Source organism: Helianthus annuus, chromosome 5 (assembly GCF_002127325.2).
Source record: "Helianthus annuus cultivar XRQ/B chromosome 5, HanXRQr2.0-SUNRISE, whole genome shotgun sequence".
In the NCBI taxonomy this organism is placed as follows: domain Eukaryota; kingdom Viridiplantae; phylum Streptophyta; class Magnoliopsida; order Asterales; family Asteraceae; genus Helianthus; species Helianthus annuus.
Genome location: NC_035437.2, coordinates 40,008,360 through 40,034,643, shown reverse-complemented (window position 1 = coordinate 40,034,643; position 26,284 = coordinate 40,008,360). Strand labels below are relative to the sequence as shown.

General features: G+C 38.2%; 1 protein-coding gene across 1 annotated transcript; it reads right to left on the bottom strand.

Annotated features, from left to right (window-relative positions):
• Positions 1 to 3,359: 3,359 nt before the first annotated feature.
• On the bottom strand, positions 3,360 to 8,404 carry LOC110940787 (signal recognition particle receptor subunit alpha homolog). The gene is made up of 10 exons (XM_022182348.2): positions 8,256 to 8,404; positions 6,632 to 7,622; positions 6,429 to 6,513; positions 4,807 to 4,902; positions 4,554 to 4,706; positions 4,361 to 4,468; positions 4,154 to 4,273; positions 3,942 to 4,067; positions 3,774 to 3,857; positions 3,360 to 3,695 (listed from the first exon to the last, which is right to left on the bottom strand). Exons 2-10 carry the CDS (start codon positions 7,600 to 7,602, stop codon positions 3,570 to 3,572), a joined length of 1,869 nt encoding a protein of 622 aa, XP_022038040.1. The 5' UTR covers positions 7,603 to 7,622; positions 8,256 to 8,404; the 3' UTR covers positions 3,360 to 3,569.
• Positions 8,405 to 26,284: the final 17,880 nt, after the last annotated feature.

Genomic DNA, 26,284 nt, shown 5'->3' with positions numbered 1-26,284 from the left:
GTTTTTCGCAAGAGGGGTCAAGCAAGGGGATCCGTTGTCGCCGTTCCTCTTTATAATTGCAATGGAAGGGCTTAGCGTGGTGATGAGGGAGGCAGTTAGTAAGAACTTGTTCAAAGGTGTTGCGCTTCCGAATGGCGGTCCAGTGGAATCTCATGTCACTTTTGCGGACGATGTCTTGTTCTTTAGCGAATGGGATGAGAGAGGTATGTTAAATTTGTCAAGGATTCTTCGATGTTTTTTTTGTCTTCCGGGTTGAAAGTCAACTACCATAAAAGTAAGGTGTACGGCGTGGGGGTTAGTGAAACGGATGTGAGGTCTTTGGCTTGTATTATGCATTGTGAAGCCAGTTCATTGCCTTTTAATTTTTTGGGTTTGCCGGTTGATGCTAACATGGATTTATCAAAGAATTGAGGGCCGGTTATAGATAGGCTAAAAGATAGGCTCAACGTGTGGAAGGCGAAATCTCTTTCGTTTGGTGGGAGATTAACTCTCACCAAAGCGGTGTTAGGTAGTCTTCCTCTTTATTACCTTCCGGGTTTTAAGGCACCTAAGAAAACGACAGTGGAGATGGAAAGAGTGAGAAGAAACTTTCTATGGGGAGGGGTAGATGCCTCTAGTAAAATTTGTTGGGCGGCATGGGACCTTATTATGAAACCTAAGTGCGAAGGCGGTTTGGGGGGTGGGAAGCTTGGGGGTTATGAATTTGGCGTTGCTTTTAAAGTGGTGGTGGAGGTAGAAAACGTCGGAAGATGCCTTGTGGGTTAAGTGTGTTAAAGCTATACATAAAAACAAAGTATACGACTGATTGTCATATGGCAAAGAAATCGGTCACGGGTTTGTGGTCGAGCATTGCAAATATTGAGGAGGAGTTGTGTCTTATGGGGGTTAAACCTAATAAGAGTTAATAGCCAAAATGGTCTCTGAGGTTTGTTCACTTTTGCCACTTTAGTTCAAAATCCAAAATTTTTAAATCTTGGTCCCTAAGGTTTGCATTTTGTTGCCATTTTGGTCCAAAAGTGAAATTTGACCAGAATCCCCAAATTAAAACCCCCTGTTTTGTCCTTACCCTCAGGGGTATTTTGGTCATTTTAGAATTATTATAACTAAATATTGATTAAACCTTTTTCTATTTATGATTAAACACAATGACTTCTGTCTCTCTCCTCTCTCTCTCTCTCTCTCTTGACCCAGACCCAAACATCAACCCAGATTAACAACAACATCAAATTAAACCGATTGACAACAATAAGCCGATTAACAACATCAACCCAGATTCATATTCACTCTTCTTCTTCTTAATGCCCAGTCAAACAAGAGCATCGAAAATGAACCGTAATCAATAAGTTGTCTGCAGGCAAATCCATATATGAAGCACACAAATATTAGGGAAACTAAAGCAAAACAAGTGTATTAAGTTTGAAGTTGTTTATACTCTACGGTTGAGAGTTCCCAAGCCCACCTTATTGCTTCCTTCTTGAAGTAATCACCGAAACTAAAATTCCCGAGCATCTCAAAAAAATTCCCACTTTATTGCCTAGCCACCTGCAGATGCTGGAAATGGTCAAAGCAAATTTCTTATAATTTTAATTTAATTTAACTTATATACCTTTCCAAAAAAAATAGGCTTGAACTGAAGCATGCCAGCAATAGTGAGGAGGACAGTAGTATCATCAGGCACAAGGGAAGAGCTTGGAAGAATCTTATGACCTCTTGCAGCATAAAATTCAAGAAACCGCCTGCAATTAGAATTCCCACTTGTCTCAATCCGATTACACCGAAACTCGTCGAAAATCAACCCAAGTCGATTCAGATCTTGAAAATTCTTTCAAATCCATCGGCACGAACTCATATCTGAAACTCAGGGACGACGGTTGTAGTCGGAGCCTTTACAACAGGGATGACGGCGGTGGTGGAGTTCAGTGACGGTGGTGTTCGAGAGAGAGGAGAGAGAGAAGAGAGAGATGATGGCAGTGGGATGGTCGTGTTGGCGGCAGTGGGATGGTGGTGGTGGGGATGATGCGGTGGTGGGGGTGGTGGTGTGGTGGTAGTTCAGAGAAGAGAGAGAGAGAGAAGAGAGAGAGGCAGATTTAATTTTGGGATTCTAGGTTGAGCTGAAACACACAAATATTAGAGAGAGAGGCAGATTTAATTTGGGGAATTCTGGGTCAAAATTCTTGTTAATCTGGGTGTTAGAGAGAGAGGCAGCTCAAGGCAGATTTAATTTGGGTTTAATTATTTTTAACCAATATTACTCTATAATAAAGCCAGAATGACTAAAATACCCCTGAGCATAAAGACAAAATAGCAGGTTCTTTTTTGAAAATCTGACCTGATTTCACTTTTGGACCAAAATGGCAACAAAATGCAAACCTCAGGGACCCAGATTTAAAAATTTTGGATTTTGGACTAAAGTGGCAAAAGTGAGCAAACCTCAGGTACCATTTTGGCTATTAACTCGCCTAATAATCTCATGAGGAAAAATGTGGGTTTAGGAGACAAAACTCGTTTTTGGTGGGACATTTGGATAGGGCAGTTTCCGTTGAAGCATTATTTCCCGAACCTGAATGCTATCGAGTCGAGACGTTTAAAGGGTGCTGGGTAAAAGACAGGGTTGGGCTTTGCACTGATGAGGGGTTACGGTTTACTTGGGGTTGGCCGAAGGTCTCTCTTTCGGGGGTCGAGGCGGAGGACGTGGATGTTCTGTCTCAAATGCTGGAAGCGTATCAGTTTCATGCTGGGTCAGACGGGTGGCTTTGGGTTAAGGATTTAGAAAGTTCGTTCTCGGTTAGTTAGGCTAGAAGCATAATTGAGGCGGTGAAAGGTTTATGGAGTGGTTGCCTTGGGTTCCTATTAAGGTGCAAAATAAAATTCCGGTTAAATGCAACTTGTTGGCGAGGGGAGTGGTTTTACTTTCGAGTAATTGCGACCTATGTCCAGGGGAGGAAGAGCCTGTGTCCCACATTTTTATAGGCTGCAGCAGGGCGAAAGAGATGTAGAGGTTTTTGTCTTTGTGGACATGTGTTGACTTGACAGGATGGGATAATTTGGGTCAGCTTTTGGGGGTTGTGGAGGAGCAGGTTTCGAGCGGGTAGAGGAAAGCGCTGCATTTACACAGCAGTATGGCTGCTCTGGAAGGCCAGAAATGCTGTTGTGTTTAACAAGGCGAGCAGGTCGTTAGAGACAGTTGTGGTGGAGGACGTCAAATTGAACTCGTTTGGGTGGATTAGAAGCAGGTCAAAGCACAGGGGTTTAATAAGCTGGGATATGTGGTTATCTGACTGACCCAACCCATTTTCCACTCGTAGTTTGTGTTTCAAAAGCATGTAAAATGGAAAAAATACGACTCACTAGGCCATAACTATCACAAGGACAATGGTCTAAATATTCCAACCAAAACACAAGATGTTCAACACTAGATTTAACACATGATAAGGATCATAGATCACAAAGATGTTTACCACAAGATTCAACACAGACAAACTGAAAATAACAGATTCAAGATCGAAGAGTACATTGACAGAAGTAGGTCCAGAAAACAAACCATAAACAAAGCCACTTCATGTGCACCCTCATTTAAGCAGCGTCTTCACAATAGCCTTCACATTCAGCTTTTTGAGATCTGTATAAGACTGTCCACACCCGATAAACATCACAGGCGCTCCTGATATGTAAACCATAGACAGTGCAGCTCCAACCTACACAAAAATAAATAAATAAATAAATTAACTAATGTTCGACATACAGAAAAAAAAAATATACCAGTTTGAGTTTACCTTGTCATCTATGGTATCAAACTTGGTTAGCAAGATACCGTCAATCAACCTAGGGCTCTGTGAGGGTGACAGGTCGGCTAATTTCTGTAAGAACACAGGTAAACACCTAGTTAAACAAAATGTATACAGCTTTATCTACATTCCACCCTATGATATAAGCCTCGAGACCTGATTGAACTTTGAGAGTTGATCCACAGCATCATTACCGACCAATGCTTCCCCGACAAAAAGTACCAGATCTGGACTGTTGACGTATATAAGCTTGGATAGTGCACGCATCAACGGTTCATTGTCCTGCGCATGTCATAGAATTATGTAAAAATACATTCTATATAAATGATCCGAGATAGAAATATAGGATATGAAGCTATGAATAATACCTGCATGCGACCCGCTGTGTCAACAAGAACAACGTCTGATCCGTTACGGGTGGCTTCCTGAATTGCTTCCTTAGCAACAATCGCAGGGTCTTTCTCGTATCCCTTTTCAAATATCGGGATCTGAAAGCAAGATATGTTTTAAAACTAAAAACTACAATACATGAATATATCAGAATAAAAAAAATGAACCGTCAATCCATCATATACCTGAAGCCTACGCGCATGAGTGCGAAGCTGCTCAACTGCTCCTGAACGGAAAGTGTCGCATGCAGCCATCATGACATTGATATCATGCTGTTGAAGCCAGTAAGCCACCTACACCGTTGGATTCAGGCTTAGGTTATCTTTTAGAAACGCGTGAATTTATGCCATGTGGCAAAATTGATTGGTTGATTATTACCTTGGCAAGATTAGTCGACTTTCCAACCCCATTAACTCCGACAAAAACCACTACATACGGTTTATGCTGTTCCTTAGCAACGTGAACGTCCCTCAGAATGTCAATGGAACGCCTTGGGGTTAAGATACGAACAAGCGCGTCTTCCATTGCAGCCTGCGGTAGTTGGTTCCATCAAGTACATATTATTTTACACTCTTAGAAAAAATAGTACAAACGGTTAAATACGCATAAAAGGTCGATTGGATCTACCCACCTGCACTGTGGATGATATCCTAGTAAAAGAAGCGAGCTTTTTGCCCTCGAGGCTGACTGATACAGACTCACAAAGCTTCTCAGCAATTTCTTCAGCCTGTGGCACACAGCAAATGCAAAACACACAAGTTCAAGCGTAAATATCTTCACACTTTTCCCAAAAAAGCAATATATATATATAGAAAAAGTATATCGTACATTACGGCTTAACGTACTTCACGTACAACAACGTGCGTGATTTGTTATATAACATGCGTGATTAATGTTTTCAATATGCATGATTATTGTGTTTCAACATGCGTGATTTTGGATTTTTGAGCTATAACGTGCGTGATTTTAAAATGAACGTGCGTAATTACCTGTCGTACGTGATGTACGTTTCATGCGAGACCACCCTTATTGCGAGAACCAATGTGAACACAACAAAATAAACCTACCCCACTACCACCTAAAAACCTAAACAACCCCCCCCCCCCCCCAAACCCACAAAAACCTAACCCCCCACCCCACCCCCACCTCCCAAAAACCTAAACCCCCCACCTCACCCAAGCTAAAAACTAAACCATAAAGCTAAACCCCACAACTAAATGCTAAAACAAAAAATTTAAAATCGCTAAATTTCGTCACAAAAAAAAAAAAAAAAAAAAAAAAACTACGGCATATGCACATGTGCAGCAGTACGGTTGTTCAATTTTTTTAGTGACGAAGTTTAGCGACTTTTAATTAAAAAAAGAGTTAACTGCCATTTTCGTCCCTGTGGTTTGTTCATTTTTGCCATTTCAGGCCAATTTTCAAAAATACACCAGGGAGGAAGTTTCCTCCCTGACATACTGGAAACGTGCCACTTCAGTCCAAAAATTAAAACCCTTAAGTCAGACAGGTTAAATGAAGGGTATTATTGTCAATTCATATATCTTTTATTTCCACCTTATTTTATGAATTGACAATAATACTCTTCATTTAACCTATCCGACTTAACTGGGTTTTAATTTTTGGACTGAAGTGGCACGTTTCCAGTATGTCGGGGAGGAAACCGGCGCATTTTTGAAAATTGGCCTGAAATGGCAAAAGTGAACAAACCACAGGGACTAAAATGGCAGTTAACTATTAAAAAAATTGTGTGTGTTTATTTTTTTAGGTATTTTTGGTTGTGTTCACTCTGGTTCTCGTGGTTCTCGCAATAAAGGGTGGTTCCTAACGGATCCTTATCCTATATATATAGGGAATGTTTAAAATGAGAATTCCCCCGAGTTACAAGAACTTGAGAACTCCTTGAAAAGAAGGTTTTTTTTAATCGCCATTTTTTTTAAATCGTGTAACTTTTTCCAAAAAAATTGTATACAAAAATTTACATGAGTGTAACCCGCCAAAAAGGGTGACGACATATGTTTTTGTAATTTTTTTTACAGTAGTGTAAACGATCAAAAACCTAGCGTAAATGAACGCTAGGCTGTTCTTTTTATTTTTATTTTTTGAAAAACGTGCATGATTTTTAAAAAAAGACCTTTTTTTCAAGGAGTTCTCGCAACTCGGGGGGGTTCTCATCAGAACCTGATCCTATATAGATACACACACACACAAAAAAAAACTAGGTTTTAATATTAAGAAGGTAGAACAACATACCACATTCTTTGTCATAAGCCTGTCTTTCAGAGCCTTCAAAGCCGGTTCTAGATCCGCCTTCTCCAAATTAGCCTTCCCAGCAATGCTATACAAAAAGAAAAATAAAAGATGATCTAAAATAATTGATATTTTATGTATAATCATACATTAAAAAGATTTAAGATGAATGATTTAACTGACTAAAAGTTAAGAAACAAATATACCTTTGGAACATGGATGTAAACCACCCTTTCTTCTTCGAATCTACCTTCTTATCTGTCTCCGATTCATCTTCATCTTCAGTCTCACTGTCACTGCTGACAATCTCATCTTTGTCCATCATACTCTCCCCTTTAACAACTTGCGCAACCGCCATGTCAGCATCACCATTCTCACTCACCGGATCCGTGAAATCCAATTTGGTTTCAGCGGGTTTCTCATCCCACACACGGTTCTTTTTTGTAGGCTTTTTCTTCGGTTCCTCTTTGGAAACCTTGTTAACAACAACATTAGCCTTCTTCCCACCTTTAGACCGAAGCTTATGTAGCTTATTTACATCAAAAGCCTCGGAATTAGCGTTGTTATTACCGTTTTCTTTTAAGTTAACTCTACCCTTGTTAACTACCTCCCCGTTTGAATGCCCGTTTTCTAAAACACCCGTTTTTACATCATCGTCATCCGCACTATCTTTTCCCGATTCACCACCACCGCTCTTTTTTCGATTACCTCCGTCAAACCCCGACTTCTGCGTTTGTTGTCCTTGCTTTTTCGTTACGTTACTAACCGGTTTCGCCATCACCTGCTTTGATTTCTTCATCTCCTCAGCCCGAGCCTCCGCCTCTTTCCTCAGCTGCCTAAACGTTTCATCGAAATCATCATAAACCATCCGTTTAGGATCGTAAACAACCGAAAACTCTCGTTTCACCATAGCAAGCAGGTCATCCACATACAAAAGATGGAGAATCTTTTGATACACCGCAACAAAAACGAGACCGAGCTCGTTGTGGAACGTCCATTTGAGCGTGTACGACGCACCAGGTACGTCGTAATTGTACGATGCAGCACCGGATCGTTCTTCCAAAAGGCATGATCGGATCAAGGTGTCGATCGGTGATCCCCTTAGAGCGTTACCAAGCTCTTTGCATGTCCAGAGGATTAAACCCCCTCTGGTAAAGATCAGTAACTGCTCTAACATTTCTTACCCTACTTATACCCCTGCACATCACGAAAAAAAAAAAAAAAAAAAAAACACCCCGAATAAATTAACCGAAAACTGAATAACAAATCGATTGTGATCTAATCAAATTGATATAAAATTGCACGTCCAAACACCAAATTCACTTGTAATTAGTTTCAAAATAAACCAATTTAATCTACAACACACCACTGAAACCCTAAAGATTGCAAACATGAATTAAATTAAAAACCCTAAAAGTTCAAATTTTTAAATAAATTTACCATCTAACAGATCAATCGAATATACAACACAACTGAAACCCTAAAAGATTACAAATTTGAATTAAAAACCCTAAAAAGATTCAATTGTTTAAGTAAATTTACAATCTAACAGATCAACCGAATCTACAACACAACGAAAACCCTAAAAGATTACAAATTTAAATCAAAAACCCTAAAAATTTAATATTTCAAGTAAATTAACCATCTAACAGATAAATCAAGCTTCTAAAGGTCGATATTGCTCTTAACTAATATAGTATATGTAAGATCGGAAATAATAATAACAGATCGCTGATGTTTGTGATTCGATTTATAATTGGGCACTGAAGACCAGATGATAACAAAATTCAAAACTGGACAATCAAAAGTTGAAGATAGAAAGAAACGTACCTGTAAAGTGATTGTTTTAAAGTTGGGAGATCAAAGAAGAAATTGAAGATGAAAATTGAGAGGAAAAGAAATAAAAAAGAAAGAAAATGTTGAAGAGGAGAAAGGGGGTGTTTGGTTTATATAGTGGGTGAGTTGTTTCGAGGAAAGTCATACTCGAATTTTTGATTGTTGCAAGAACTTGTTTGGTCAATTTGTGTTGGCCCAACAAAAAACATATGATTTAGTTTTAGTGATTATGGGACACATTCCTAATTGGTTTGTGATTGTGTTATGTGGTTTGTTTACCTAGGGTTTTTATCGTTTTTAGTCACTTAACACGTTTAGTTTTTGAAGTGAAAAGTCGTTAAGATTTTTGAAAACTTGTTAAAGACGTGTGAGATGTACATATTATCCTTATTGTTCAAAGGAATAAAAGAAAATGTAGAAGCCCCCTCAAGCAACTCCAGCTTCCTTAAACGATTAGATTTTAGGTACATAGAGGGAATGTGTTATGTGAATGTTATTTTCTAATGAAATGCCCCTTCGGATATGTCTTAAGCTACGTCATGATCATGATTAGGTTCAACGTGCGTTATAGCCTCCATAGGACATTCAAACTTTTCACTGTTGTTAATGGAAAGTATTCATTGTAAAGGTTTATAGGTTAAGGCTTAGTAACTAACTTAAAAGTTAACCCCTTTGGAAAGAGTAAGCGTTATGATTCATCATCTAAAACTACCAAAAGAAATGATCTTTGATTGATGAGAGTTAAACAAACTTCTTTAAATATAACATTTGAGATTTGTATTTGATACCATTAAAGGTTGTTGATATGTGTTTTGGCAAGTTAAATTAGTTTGCTATGTTGTACACATAAATGTCAATATCATATCATATCATACACTTATATACGGCAAAACTTTTCTCTTTTTGGAGGTACACAAGTATTTTCTACTTTCTCACTTTTTATACCATCGCTAACTTAAGCAGACGCTCCCCATCCCTTACCTTCTATGATGTTAACCAGTGGTTTTTTTCTTCAAGGCTAATTTTGACCAAAATCCATTCATGAAAGATCAAATCACTTTAGTGAAAAAAAAACATTAGAGCATGAATTTGTTACGTTATTTAGCAAGGTTAGTAGTCCTAACTTTTTCCATGGAGCCTGTGTGTTTCTTTCCAAACCTAGAAAAACACTACCGAAAAGATTCATTGAGTTTCTAAGAATGAATTACCTCCTTGACATGAACTATAATGTGTATATAGTCGTGGAGAGTCTATAGTGTAGTAAACACAAATGTGACAACATTCTCACAAATTAGTTTTTATTTAAGGCAACATAATGTGAGGCATACTTTGTGAGTTGTCGCTAACACCAAAGACAAGTAAAATTGGGAACTCGTTAAGTAGTAAGGGGTTAACATTGTTCCTAGGGAAGCAAATAATGAGATATTCATAAAGATTTTTTTCAGGAATGCTTTAACACAAAGACGTTGCAAATACAGTAAGTAGAAATATTATTGGAACTAGAGTTAAAGACGTAAACTCTTAATTTTACCCTTACAGTCAAAAAGGAATACAAAAAGAATATGTAGAACCCTGAAATCCTTCTAAGCAGCCCGAGCTTCCTTCATCGATTAGAATTTGGGGGAAACAACATCGTTGTTTGTTATGTTGCACTAACAGGAAAGGGGATTAGAGGAATTAGATATGTAAATATTTAGATTGGAAATGTGTTATGAGAATGTTATTTTCCAATGAATTAACCCCTGTGGATATGTCTCAAGAAATGTAATGATCATGATTTGGTCCAATGTTCATTCTAGTATCTATAGGACATTTAGATTTTTATTCTCTTTGGAAGGGAAAATACTCATTACGAAGGCTTATAGGTACTAAAGCTTAAATACACCTTTTGGCCGACTCAAGGCTTGGTACTTAGCTTAAAACAAAGAAGTGGTTAACTTCTTTGGAAAGAGTGAGCATTATGATTCACCATATAAAACTACCATAAGAAATGATCTTTGAATTATGAGAGTTAAACAAGTTTCTTTAAATGTAAACAACTGAGATTTGCATTTGATACTATTAGAGGTTGTTGACACACATTTTGTCAAGTTAAATTTGATGCTTCATTGTACACAAATGTCGCTATCATATCACACACTTATATATGGTAAGACTCTTCTCTTTTTTAAAGATATACAAGTATCTTCTACTTCTTCACTCTTACCTTCTAATACAATCGCTAACTTAAGTTGGGAAACCTCATCCTTTACTTTCTATGATGTTGTTAACGAGTGGTTCATCTTCTTCAAGTCTAATGTTTATCAAAATCCAGTCATGGAAGATCAAATCCCTATAGTGAAAGCATTAGGTTGCACAGTATGGGGCGTTTCCCCATGCCACCTCAACAAATTTTGTACAATAGTGCCCCATCCATACCCTGAATGCCATGCAGGGGGCGCTATTGTTGAATTGTGAACGCAATGACGAGCTTTGGTGAGGTGTGTTGGTGGGGCCCATGCCTACTAGCCATTTACCAACGACTATAAATTTAAAAAAATATGTTTTATTAAAAAGTTATATATAAAGATACAAACTCTCATACTCAATACATCTCTCTTAAATAGACTCAAATCATCTTAAATCAAATTAAGAAAATGTCTACAAGTTCTGAGACGTCAAATGATTCTCCAACCTACTCGGACACTGATGTGCACAAAGTGGTTTAACTAAAACTAACTAATTTAACCTTAACCTAGACACTCTAAGTTCTAAATTCAAAAACTAAGACTCTCTAAACCTAGACCACACAACTGGCAAGTGTACCGATCAATGTAGAACAACCTAAAAAGTCTGAGTATCGAACCCACAAGACTCTAATTACGTTAACTAGACTAAATTACTTATCTAAACTGACTCAACTTTATTGTTTTTATATTTTGAGGGGGTTTTCTAACAACCTAATGCAATTAATTAAAACACTAACTAACTCGAACTCAGACACGAACTATGACTGAAGGTGTAATCAGATGATGATGAAGCACTACCTAGGTTGGAACCCGACACATGAATGATAGGTTTTCTATCGGAATAGGAACTATTGTGGAACCAGGATCTTCAGATGCTAAACTCAAAGGTGATCTAAAGGACCCTCGACCCTTTCTCAAGGTGAAACCTAAAATAACCTAAAAGTTGTTAATCTACCAGTTATCGTGTATTCCCTCACGGGATTTCCCTCCTAATAATGAAGTACCCTAATAGACAATCTACCTCACAGCGCGAAAGTCAAAGGGTAACTATGGTAATCTTGATCAAACTCGGTATGCAGGTAAACTAAGGAGATCTTCTCACAAAGGCTTTATCCCTAACAATCTAACAACCTAGACAAACCGACAATCTCTCACCTCATGGCTATTAAGATTGGCTGAACACATAGACCTACTCAATTTATGAAAATCACTCCTATGGAATACTACGTCTAGCAAATCATCCAATAACCAAGAACACACAGTAATTGACCTAGCATGCAATTATTATTATTATTATCTAAAAGACATTCAACAGGGAACGTGCAGAGTAAAAATCATTAATTGAATAAAACTAGATACGCATACACATCATCGCCAATAAAAACCAAGTCTTTACTTCATAATTAAAAACCATGAATAAGTTAAAAAATTGATAAAAACCAAATCATTCAAGAGATGTAATCATCATGACCTAGGCAGTTACTAATGTTTAGCCTAGCAACAACTCAAGAACATGAACAATAGTCAAGAAGAATCTAGAAAACATGGTTTAAATCAAAGTGACAAAGGAACGATGAAACCGAATGGTTGACACCAGAGATTTCAATCACACGCCTTGAAACCTTGATCCTGATGCTTAAGTCTTCAACTTTTTCGATCTCCTGTTCCAAATCGCCTTTTTATGCTTCCAAGTTCATCCTGAATCGTTATGGGATATAATTAGGTCAATCTCGAAACAACAACAACCTTTTGTGAACTGGGGGACCCGTCGCATCGCGTGACGGGTATGTTCTCCCCTTTCGCGTGAAGCAGGAGGCATTATTTACCACTTTTGACCTTTTTACCCCTCGCGTCACGCGAGGGGCTTGCCTTCCCCCTGTCACGTGACGCGACATGGTCTTTTCCATCTCTTTCTTCGTTCGTTTGTCTTCCACACACACGTGACTCGTCCGACAGCTCGGTTTTCTTAAATTCAGCTCGTTTTAGCTTCATTTCTCTTCCTGAGCCCTGCAAATCAAAACAGTTAAATACAATGCTAAATCCTAACTAAAATAACACAAAACTTAATGAAAATTGTACAAACTATACACGAAAACTAGATGTATTTTGCAATACATCGGGCACGCTTAACGATTTGCTCATTGCGGTGGCGTAAGAAGCGGTTGAAGTTTTTAAAGAGGAGGAAGCAGAATTATCACAACCAACGCGTTCTAGACAACCACATCTTGAACAAGACTGGATTGGTGCTCACAACTGTTTGGTTAGTGATTATTTTGCAGAAAATCCATTATACAATGAAGATCAATTTCGACGTTGCTTTCGTATGAGTTGCCGTCTTTTTTGTGGATTAGTGGCGATTTAGAGCGCGAATCTACTTATTTCGAACAAAAAACGGGTGCACGAGTCTCCGTTGCAAAAATGTATGACCGTCATTCGACAACTAGCTTTCGGAATGACGAGGGAAGCTTGGGACGAGTATATACGGATGTCGTCACGAACGTGTAGAGAAAGTATTCACAATTTGTCTAATACAGGAGATACAATGGAAAATATAGCCTTTAGTGCTCTCCAGCTGGCTTCTATTAGCTTTACTTTAAGTTACCTGAAACGCGCTTTAAAAAGGTTTTATTAGCAAGAAATATTGGCGAGTGAATCCCAGTTTAATCAAAACAAGTTTTATCATTTTACAGCATTGAGGGCAATCCAACAATTACATTTGTTTATCTCTACTTTAATTACCACCCACAGTACTGTCAATCCTGACTTGTGGTAATGTTACTACTCACAATGTAGTAACAAGTTATGTATACAAAACCCCAACATACCGATAATAATTGTAGATTTACAAATACTCAATCACTGTTAATTATAATTTAAAACAATTGAGGTTTTGTAAAAACAGTTTACAAAAAGAGGAATTACTCACAAAAAGGTTTACCAAAAAGAAGGATTACTCACAAAAAGGTTTACCAAAAAGAAGGATTACTCACAAAAAGGTTTACCAAAAAGAAGGATTACTCATATTGTTATTTTAGATAATTCCTGGTGACTTCCTGGTTATAATCTATTAAATAAACAATGCACACGCGTTAGTAAGATAACCCAATTTACATTCGCTATACTCTTCCCCCGAGACAGAACACCAACGACTGAGTCAGGCAGAGCCTTGACATGCGTTACGAAGCTCTAGATCAATCGGGCAGAGTAACTAATATGTAACCGGGGGTTATAATACTTACAAGGAGGCAGAGCTTCGCTTTTAGGGGTATAATATCCCGAGGGTTTAGACTATCAGAGGGTTTGAAAGAAGAAAGGAAATTGAACGGCGACTGAATGAGGCCTGAAATCTTATATAGGCTGGCCGAGGGGTCCCTCGCGCCCCGCGAGGACCACCTCTTTCTCCTTCGCGCCCCGCGAGGGCCTTAATGGCGACTGTAGGCTTGTCGAGTCACATAGTAGCCTTCACAAGTAGCCGGACACGTGGCTGACCAGGGTGTCGCCCAGTGTCATTGAGTCGTGGCCCGCGACAGACCAAGAGTAATGGGTCGCGCCCCGCGAGAGAGGGCAATTATTATTTTTATTTGATTTTTGATGATATTAGGGTTAAACGGGTTCAACTAGAGGTCTCCTGGTATAATTTTGGGCATAACTCCTGTGCTCTTAATAAAATATGCACTTGCTTAAGTATAGTAACCCAATTCAATTTTATCAATATGTCACGAGACAGAATGATGCGTGTGAAGTGTTATATATATTAGGTGTATATTTTAAGCCTTTTTACACTTTTTAGCCAAGTTTTAAATTTATAAAACACGATATTTACTAAAACTAAACACACATATGGGCAAGTGCACCCATCGTGAACGTAGTATAGTGTTGGTAAGATACCGAGGTCGTCCAAGGACACAAGAGCTTTTAGTACCGGTTTATCCTCAACGTCTAATCAAATCAAAAAGTTAGAAAAAAGGTTTTTAAACAAGAAAAATAAAACTAACTAAAATGCTGAAAAGTAAAATAAAAGTAAAAACAGATAGACAAGATGAATCACTTGGATCCGACTCGTGTGTAGTGTAACCTTTGATTATTTTCGCACTTTTGCACTTGTTTAAGAGATTATCTTAGTTATTGTAGTAGGCCCCTCTTTTGAAGGTGACGTTACTCTCAACCCAGTAGTTTGAGTCAGCAAGGATACAATCCTAAAGGGTCGGATTATTGAAGGACAATTAATTAAGTTATTAATGCATAATGTGGTAGGCCCCTCTTTTGAAAGCGACGTTACCCTCAGCTAAGTAGTCTAAGTCAGCAGGGATACAGTCCTAAGTAGCCGGGTTAAAGTTTTAATAGTAGTTTAACTTATGAGGGGGTCAAAGAGTTTGGACCCCCGCCATCCAATACCGTTGGGTATTGAAGGAGGTCCTACTAAATTTGACCCAGGTCCTTTGCAGGATCTATACACTGAACAATGGCAAGACTCTTACCAAATTGTTCCCTTAACCCCCGACCAGGTAGCCAACATACCTCCATATAGACCGTGGAGATATGAACGGTGAAAATCTTTTATTTTATATAGACAGTAAAATAATGCCAATACACCACGGACAAACGATAAGGAAAAATCACCTTCAACATAAAGAAACTAGTTATTAAAGTCATTAATACAAAACCAAATAAAAAGTGCAAAAGATTAAAAATAAAAAAGTATTATACTAAACACTTGTCTTCACCAAGTGATGTAAGAGACTTAGGCAAACATGGCATTTGATTGTCAAGAACTCTTACGATCAATCTTGGATCCCGAGACGACTCACACACTCTATGATGGACAACGGATGATGGTGGTGGATGATGGTGTTGTGATGGTGGTGGGTGGTGGGTGAAGTGTGAGAGAGGTGGTGTGCCAAGGGATGCCTTTGAAGTGAACCAGGCACCCTTATTTATAGCCTGTACAGAAGCCTGGACACGGCCCCGTGTCCACCCTTTTCTCTTCCTTTATTGATTGCAGTTTGTCTGCATTAGTTGACCACGCCCCCCGTGTCCATTGAGCACGACCCCGTGTGCAAAAGCATATCTGTACTATCAAGATTTTCCTGGATTTCGCAAATCGTATAGTTGACCACGGCCCCGTGTCCGCTGAGCACGACCTTGTGGTGGGCGATGGAAGCTTCTACAACTTTGTCTTTTCTGCAGACACCTGAACACGCCCCTGTGTCCGCTAGGCACAGGGCCGTGTCCACTGGGCACGCCCCGTGTTGAGCTGGGCACGCCCCGTGTTGAGCTGGGCACATCCCCATGCTCAGCTGGGCACAGCCCCATGCTCAACTTTCTTTTTGCTTTTGCTTTTGCTTTTGCTTTGGGAGATGTTGTCGAGGGGTCAGGCATGCCACGTTTCTTCCCTTTCTTTGTATTTATGTTGGTTTTGGCTGTATATTTGTTCCTTTTGTTCATTTATGCTTATTTAACCCTGAAAATACAAAAGGAAGACAAAAGCACACTTTTTCCAACATTAGTACTAAAAAAGGGTTAGTTTTATGCCTCATTTGATGTAATTTATATGTTGCATTTTACACACATCAAATACCCCCACACTTGAATCTTTGCTTGTCCTCAAGCAAAACTCTTTATAATGTGGCTTACACTCCTAAATGGAATGGGTAGAAGTGAAGTTTTGGGCTTGGCTTGAGTGTCGGGAATTCAAGATCTTTATTAGGTTTTATTTTTATGCTATTTACAATCCTATTCGTATTGATTTATTTTGAACATTTCATAAGAGAAATTACTTATTTGGGCATAACATGCCTCTTTAAAATTCCATTTATATACAAGTTCACATACCTCACGGGAGATCACTCAACACTCAGCCGAAGATGTATTTTTGTGAAACACTCGAAACCGGCATGAAACTTATTTCTTCCATATGCTTGCCAAGCAATCAATCCTTTTCCTTTTTAACTATATACCTTTGTAAGTATCAAGAGGACTTTGGGGAAGGGTTAGGCTTGGGTTAAAGGTAGGTGGTTGGGTTGGTGGTTAGTAGAAAAGGGCGAAAGGCGTAAAAAGCGTCGGTTTTCGTAAGACTTTTTATTTTTTTTGACTTTTTATTTTAATGAAGCAATTTTTCAAACAAAGTTCTTTTTGATAACCTTGTTTGTTTATTTCTTTTGGCTTCATTATCATCATCATTTTTCTCTCTCTCTTTTTTTTTTTGATAAGGAAGTCATAAGAAAAACCGAGCTTTGTTACTAAAATAAAGGGTTTAAAATGAAAAAAGGGGTTTTGGTGGGGAAAAGGGTGTTTGTTTTGGGTTAAGAAATGAAAATGTTTAGGCTCAAAGGGGTTAACTAGGGGGATTTTGGGTAGGTGGTAAAAAAAATAATGGTATTGAAATAAAAAGGGTTAGTCCTAATGCCTCCATCATTTACTTACTTGGGTTTAAGTTGGTAAGGACCGGGAATGTATCGTCATAGCAAGTTCTAGAGTCGTAAGAAACCAAGCGACTATTCACACAAGAAAAGAAAAATGAGCATTTAGTTTAAAGATGTATATTTGTATGCTCAATAAAGGCTCAAAAACTCACTTTTTGTGGGAATGGGTTTTTATGTGATTAAGTATATATATAATCAAATCTTAACTAGATTTGTCATGCCGTTTCATAATTTTCTTATGTTGGTTCTTTTTATCACGACGCTATCGGTTGTAAATTTGTAAAAATATAACCTTTTTAGAACTTGTTATTCCCAAATTAAACCAAGACAAGTAAAAAAATGAAAAGCTTTTGAAAAAATAATTGAGGTGTTTAGCGGTTCCAATAGAGTTTTGTGTAAGGCTTGTAATTAGGACTTGAAAAATTCAAGGTTTTAGCACCCCCCCCCCCACACACTTAAATTACACATTGTCCTCAATGTGTCCCAAAAATAAGTTTTTCGGTTGATTAAAATGTGTAAAAGTGGGTTAAAAACAAGATTTTATGTTACTGGGTAGCTGAACACGGGGTGGTGTTGGCTGAGCACGACCCCATGTCCAGACTGCCAATACCAAAAGTAAACAGAAGGCTGGGCACAGGGGCGTGTTCAGTGAGCATGGCCCCGTGTCCAGTTACCTGAACTGGGCATTTTCTGCAGAACCTTGGGCACGGGGCGTGTTGGGTGAGCATGGCCCCGTGCTGAACTTGCTATAATGAAGAATAATTATCGGGAGGCTCTGTTTTTGTGCATAGGGTGTGGGTTCAAGCTTCCTTTAGTAACCTCCACCATTTCGAGTGTGTTTTATTCCTGAAAAGTAAAACTAAACCAGAAAACATAAAAGTTAATCTAAACTAACACTAAGGATAGTTCCGCGGAATGCCTCCTTGGTGCGCCACGCTTATAAGGGTCCTTGGCTAGACCCTCCTTATCGGGTGGTTCTGGCTCATCTTCAATTAGGGGGTCGTCATTGCCGATTGGATATTTCATTGATCGCTCAAGATCGATACTCTTTCTAAATGCCCCTAATTGAATAGATAGATTATTGTACCTCTGGTTTTTCAAAGCTTCGTGTGTTTTTACAAAAGGTCGTCCCAACACTAGAGGAGCGTCATCAAGGATGACAAAGTCTGTTGGGATTATCATTTGATTTGTTTGGACCAAGACATCCTCAACTATACCGATTGATTTAGATAGAAAAATGGGTATTTGAAATGGAGAAAAATCACTAATACTTAATTTTTCGAAAATGTAATTAGGCATTATGTTAACACAAAGATCTTTATCAATTGTGATGTTACTAATAAATGAATTTTGAAAGAAACATGGAACCGGTGTAATTTTAATTTCAAACGGGTCTTCTTTTATTAGCGAAGTCTGATCATTAGTTAACTTAACATTTACCATTTCGTCAATTTTACTGTTAGTATTTAACTCTTTTAAAAACTTAGCATGAGTGGGTACTAAACAATGATTTTCGAAAGAAGGTGACAAGAGATTAGTTTCTTCAAAATTAGACTCTTCTTGAATTTTAACGTTATCGGCCTCACCTTTTTCGTTGTTTAACTCATGTGTCGGTTTTTCACTTATTTGTTCTTCCGTTTTTACCTCTTCAACTATCTTTTCTTTATTTAATTCTTCTCTTGCGCGGGACTCCTCTTCCCTTGCGCGAGATTCTTTTATGCAACGTTCGGTAGTTTTAATGTGTTCTAATATCCTATTGGTCATTTCGGTGATAGAGAAAGGATCGAGATCCTCAAAGCTTGAATCCGGTTGTTCGATCCTTGGTTCCTCATAGTACTCATATGAAGTAGATGGTTCATACCATGGTTCTTCATTGTAAGTATATGATGGATAAGGGTCGTAATTTTGTTCTTCATAGTACTCATATGAGGTGGGTTGTTCACGCCATGGTTCCTCATAATAAGTATATGAAGGTGGTGGCTCATATCTTGATTCCTCAAAGTATGAGTATGAAGGCTCATACCTTGGTTCATCAAAATATGAGTATGAGGGAGAAGGTTCATACCTTTGGACTTCATAGGATGTGTATGAAGTCGATGGCTCGTACCTGGGCTCCTCATAATAGTGTATGAAGTGGATGGTTGAGATGAGTAGTAATATTGAACCGAGTGCGGGTTACCACAATTAGTGCAATAGTCTCTTCTATAATCATCCTCCTCATAGGTATAGTTGTAGCCTCCTGAGTATTGATCCATAAGAATCACTCAGCAGACCACAACAGAGTCTCGGGACCAGAAAACAAAAATAAAGACGAAAACAGAGGCTGGACACGGCCCCGTGTTCAGTGGACACGGCCTCGTGTTCAGGGTCTGTATCTGGGCGTTTGAATAAAAGTTACTGGTCTTGTTGAGCACGGGGGCGTGTTCAGTGAGCATAACCCCGTGTTCAAACTCTGTACCTGGGCGTTTTATGAAAAATATGCAGCACGGCCCCGTGTTCAGGCTACTGTAAATGCAAACTAAACTAAAATGCAGAAAAATGTGCGCGCGTTTTGAAAAAGTTTTGTAATAATTGATTAGGCCGTCGATTTTAAGCTTTCTTAAAATCCTTGTGTTCCCGGCAACGGCGCCAAAAACTTGATGCGTGTGAAGTGTTATATATATTAGGTGTATATTTTAAGCCCTTTTACACTTTTTAGCCAAGTTTTAAATTTATAAAACACGATATTTACTAACACTAAACACACATATGGGCAAGTGCACCCATCGTGGACGTAGTATAGTGTTGGTAAGATACCGAGGTCGTCCAAGGACACAAGAGCTTTTAGTACCGTTTATCCTCAACGTCTAATCAAATCAAAAAGTTAGAAAAAAGGTTTTTAAACTAAAAAAATAAAACTAACTAAAATGCTGAAAAGTAAAATAAAAGTAAAAACAGACAGACAAGATGAATCACTTGGATCCGACTCGTGTGTAGTGTAACCTTTGATTATTTTCGCACTTTTGCACTTGTTTAAGAGATTATCTTAGTTATTGTAGTAGGCCCCTCTTTTGAAGGTGACGTTACCCTCAACCCAGTAGTTTGAGTCAGCAAGGATACAATCCTAAAGGGTCGGATTATTGAAAGATAATTAATTAAGTTATTAATGCATAATGTGGTAGGCCCCTCTTATGAGGGGGTCAAAGAGTTTGGACCCCCGCCATCCAATACCGTTGGGTATTGAAGGAGGTCCTACTAAATTTGACCCAGGTCCTTTGCAGGATCTATACACTGAACAATGGCAAGACTCTTACCAAACCATTCCCTTAACCCCCGACCAGGTAGCCAACATACCTCATATAGACCGTGGAGATATGAATGGTGAAAATCTTTTATTTTATATAGACAGTAAAATAATGCCAAGACACCACGGACAAACAATAAGGAAAAATCACCTTCAACATAAGAAACTAGTTATTAAAGTCATTAATACAAAACCAAATAAAAAGTGCAAAAGATTAAAAATAAAAAGTATTACACTAAACACTTGTCTTCACCAAGTGATGTAAGAGACTTAGGCAAACATGGCCTTTGATTGTCAAGAACTCTTACGATCAATCTTGGATCCCGAGACGACTCACACACTCTATGATGGACAATGGATGATGGTGGTGGATGATGGTGTTGTGATGGTGGTGGGTGGTGGGTGAAGTGTGAGAGAGGTGGTGTGCCAAGGGATGCCTTTGAAGTGAACCAAGCACCCCTATTTATAGCCTATACAGAAGCCTGGACATGGCCCCGTGTCCACCCTTTTCTCTTCCTTCGTTAATTGCAGTTTGTCTGCCTTAGTTGACCACGCCCCCGTGTCCGCTGAGCACGACCCTGTGTGCATAAGCATATCTGTACTATCAAGATTTGCCTGGATTCCGCGAATCTTATAGTTGACCACGGCCCCGTGTCCGCTGAGCACGGCCCCGTGGTGGGTGATGGAAGCTTCTACAACTTTGTCTTTTCTGCAGACACCTGAACACGCCCCCGTGTCCGCTAGGCACGGGGCCGTGTCCACTGGGCACGCCCCGTGTTGAGCTGGGCACGCCCCGTGTTGAGCTGGGCACAGCCCCATGCTCAGCTGGGCACAGCCCCATGCTCAGCTTTCTTCTTGCTTTTGCTTTGGGAGATGCTATCGAGGGGTCAGGCATGCCACGTTTCTTCCCTTTCTTTGTATTTATGTTGGTTTTGGCTGTATATTTGTTCCTTTTGTTCATTTAAGCTCATTTAACCCTGAAAATACAAAAGGAAGAAAAAAGCACACTTTTTCCAACATTAGTACTAAAAAGGGTTAGTTTTATGCCTCATTTGATGTAATTTATATGTTGCATTTTACACACATCACAGAACCCCAATGTACTCAGTTGGGCAGAGCCTTGACATGCATTGGTGGGTCCTAAATCAATCGGACATGGTATTGAATCAATGATCAAGGGTTAAAACACTTAAAACGGGGCAAGACTTTGGAGTATTATAGGTGAATTACTAAAAGAAAGAATGGATTATAGAAAGACAGAGTGAGAGCGAGACTAAAGGAATGAGCAATGGAAATGTTCTTCTCTACACCTACTTATAGTGGCATGTAACTTGGGGAATACGTTGAAGAACTAATCCCCTGATGTCAATATCCTCCACGTACTCACAATTTCTACATTTCATATTTAGATTTTTTTTATTATTTTATTATATACATATTATAATTAATTCAGATGCTTCACTTATTTGGCGCTTATAACTTCTAAAATATAACGTTTTATAAAATGATGATTATGTCATTAGAACGAGTATATTCTTATCTACATTTTGGCCCAAGTTTCATTAAAAACGAAGTAAGGTTAATTATAATGTATTTTTATTATTATAGTTTTTAAACGGTTCCTAAGTTCGTCTAAATACTTCATATTTTTAACTGTTAACTTACCCGTAATCTATCTGTTTAATGATATAAGTTTCTGTATACTTTATTTTAATTTTTATAAATTTTGGAAATGTTACATCCTCCCCACCTTGTTTTAAATCTCGTCCTCGAGATTTTCTGAAATATGGATGAATCCTTTTAGTTTGTCATTGATCCTAGTTCCTACGTATATTCTGGTCTTTGTTTTGAATTCCACTTTACTTTGACTAGAACTATTCTCTATGCTTTGGGATTTTTGACTTGTATGGTCTTTCAATTCTTCATTTACCTTCTAAATCTTTGAAGAGTTATAACTAAGGATTCATCAGCTAGGTATTTCCTTAAATTATATACATGAAATAAATCATGTACTCTTATCATTTCTTCTGGTAACTTTTAGCTGATACGCTACTGATTCAATTCATTTAATGATTCTAAATGGTAAATCTTAGTAGAATTATAGGGGAAGAGAATCTTTGTAAGTGCATCTAGTCGTGGTAATTCTTATCTTTTCAAGAGTTCTTAACGAAGGTAAAATTAGCGTAAGTTTTTAGATGTTTTGTGTCTTAGCACCACTTTTAGTACAGGTTTCCTAATGTGTCAATAATCGCAAGGGGAATTCTTTTATTTTTGATGGCGTCCCAACTTATAGGGTTCCCATCGTTCATCTTGTCACACGAGTTACGAGACGGATGATCAAATGAAATAATGTTTGATATCGGAATTAGAGACGTATACGAGAGATTCCTAATAAATTAACACACCTGTTCTTGATTTATCCCTAATTGTCCATCATTATGGCTTTGGATTTCTGTTAGTGCATTACGTCTATTGACTTCGTCTTGTATCATGTAATAGAATAGAATAGGATATCTAGTGCACGAGGTTCGAGAAACGAAACTTGGTGGATAAGCAAGTAGTTCCGCTTATATGGACATAAAAGCGAAACCACTAGCATGTAGTTCCGCTTATATGGACATGTCCATATAAGCGAAACCTCCACATCTATATAAGGTGCACTGATTCGCTTATTCGGCACGACGGTTCCTGAAATTGTAACGAAGTGCTGTTAAGATTTGTCCAGGTTGTAATCACTGTTAATATCAATCAAAGTGATAGATTGTATAGTATCAAGCTGTTTATATGTCCGTTTCTCTGATTCCGCCTTTGAACCGGACTTAAAGTTCTTCTGATCGACTCATTCGGGGTATACAACGATCCTACAAGTGGTATCAGAGCACAGGAAGAAGAGCTTAGCTTGATATTATTCTTATTCTGACTTCTACACCTTCTTTTTCCATTTCAGAAAGTTTCCACGGTTAAAATCGGTCAAATTTTTCACAGGATGTGTATTAGTGGATAATAACAAACCCTTGAAAGTTTCATATCAAAATTCGACCTAAAAATGGACCAAATTACATTCGGATATGGTTCCGCTTATTTGGACATTGTATGGTTTCGCTTATAGATCCATATAGTTCCGCTCCAGTGAACAAAATCTCAAAGGGTTTCGCTTGAAAGACACATAGTTCCGCTTGAAATTACATAGTTCCGCTCATAGGTTCCACTTGAACGGACAATTGACTTTCGCTTGAATGAACAATTGATAGTTCCGCTTATACATCGCTGATAGTTTCGCTTATACAGACATTGTAGTTCCGCTTATTCGGACATAGTCAGGTTCATTTATTTGACATCAAAGGTTCCGCTTATTCGACTCATCAAGGTTTCGCTCATTCGGTCCAAACAGGGTTCGCTTATCTGTCCAACCAGTTTAGCTCATTAGTCAACTTGGGTTTCGCTCATACGTTCGATCTGATTTCGCCTGTGTGTCATATTTTCACTCGAAAGTGAACAGTTCCATATCGGGATCATTTCGTGTCAATCAAGTGTCAGTCAGTTTCAGTTTATTTGATATTGATTGTACTAAGTGTCTGTGTTTGTTTGTTGCTTTCAGTTTTGAAGATTAAAGTGAGAGATTCAAGAAACATTTTAAAGATGTCGGATTTTGGTGAAGAGTTTTACAACACGTTTTATAACGCGTTTACTTCAGAAGATACACCAATTACTCCAAAGAATGCTACTAAAGTGATATCAGAAAATTTGAGTTATGATAATGTGTAAGGAAATCATCAGAGACCACCAAAGCTCATGAATATCGAAGATTATCACTGGTGGTATGAAAGATTTGAGAATTGGGTGCAAGCTTATGCGTATGATAGCTGGATTTGTTTGACTTTGGGATATGTAAAACCAAGAAATGAAAGACGTGAATTGATCACACTGAAAGATTTCACAGCAGATGATAAGAGAGAACATTCAGCAGAATTGAGAATGAAAACTCTACTTCAACAATCTATCAGAGAGGATATTTTTTCAATGCTTCAGTATGGTGAAACATCTAAGTCAATTTGGGAAGCGTTAAAATTGAAAGCTGAAGGAGGGAAAGATATCAAGAAAAACAAAATATCGTTGTTGAAAAAAGAGTTTGACATGTTTAGCTGCATGAAGAATGAAACAGTTCGTCAAATGATTGAACGATTTTGTCATCTAAAGATTGAGCTGGAGAGATTTGAAATTAAAAAGGAGAGAGAAGAAATGGTAGATAAACTTGTTGAAGCTTTACCACATGAAGATGATTGGAAAACATATGTGATTGTGTTGAAAAATGATGCTAACTTTGATAGACTGTCATTAGATCAATTGATACAAAAAATAGAGGGGCATGATCTGTTAATTCAAAAACAAAACAAGATGTCAAGTTCTAACTATCAACAAAATGTTGGTTTGTACTATCAAAGAGGGTTGCTACAAAACAATGAATCTCCAAGGACCAAAACGGGTTTTACGGCAGAAAAGACCAATGATTCACCGAAGAATACATCTTCAAGTTATGATCCGGGATATCATGCATCATCTGCATCTGGATCGTTAAATTCAAATTCCAACCTTGATTGGAAGAATTCTCCATTGCTGAACAATGAATTTGCTCAACAGCATATGAGCTTTTTAGCTTCCATTCTGGTATCTTACGAAGGTTTAATTGCAGGAAAGATCGGAAATCCTAACATGACAAAAGAGGATTACGATCAGGTGGATCCAGAAGAAATGGAACTGATGGATATTCGCTGGTGCATGGCGAGTGTCATTCGAAGAGCTCAACGATTCATGGAGATCACTGGCAGAAGATGTTTGGAAGGACCTGAAATGAAGATGGGTTTTGACAAGAACAAAGTAACTTGCTTCAAATGTAAAGAAAAAGGTCATTTTAGAAGAGAATGTCCAAACAACAGAGTTGATGAAAGTGTAAATCCGTTTCGTGAGGACTATTACAAAAAGGCTATCTATCACAAAAACAACGAACAGTCAACCAGAAAGCAAATTGATGGAGGATCATCCAAAGAAAAGAGAGCTGCTTTGTCATTTTTTGATCATAATGTGGATAGTATAGATGATGATTATGAAAGATCTGTACAATCTATAGTTCAAAGTTATGATTGGGAAAAATGCTTAAATGAGTCAGAAGGACCCAGTTTCATAATCTATGATGATGAAGGTTATGATTGGAGTCAACATGATGAAGAGGTTATCGAAGTGGAAGCTAAAGCAATGACTACTGAAGTAACACTTACTCGTGAAGAAAGACATGCACGTATGAGATTGGATGATGTGTATGATGCTTACAAAGAAGCAACACGAGCAGGCAGGCGGAGCAGAGAAAAAGAATGCTATGTTGATCCTTAAGGAAATCCAACGGTTGATCCGAAGAAAGTTGACCTTGATGCATTAGTTGCGGCTATATCTACTGTGAGTGTTTGGTGCAAAGGCCTTAGGGAGATTCCAAGGTACAAAGAGCAGGTAGAAGAAGGTATTCGGAAGGTAATATTTGCTAGTCTGGAGGAGAAGAAAAAGAAGAAGACAGTTGAAGAAATTGTGACTGAGAGTGAGAAGATGGTGAATGAAGTGAAGAAGGTTGAAGAAAAAGCCAAGGAAGTTGTTGAAGAGAAAACACAAGTGGCTGAGGAAGATCAGATTCAGAAAGCAGAAGAAACCACAGTGCCAGTCACTGAGGTAATTATTCAAATTGATACTTCTGATAAAATTGATAATGAAGCTGAACAACAATGCAAGAAATGCATGGAAACGTGCAGTGCTTGTATTGAGAAAGATGAAAAACTCAACAATAGAGACATTGAATTTACTAAAATAGATAAAATTTTCAAAGAAAAATGTCATGAGATGATTGAAAATGAAAAGTTTTTGAAACAAGAAAATGAAAAGTTGAAACAAAAATGTGATGATCCTGAAACAGAAAACAAGGTACTAAAAGAAAAGTGTTCAGCTGTTTGCAACGAATGTGTTTCAAAAGACATCATCAAAATTCAAGAGTTGCAAAAAGAATATGATGTAATGAAATTGTCATATGATATTGTAAAAGAAGCATATGAT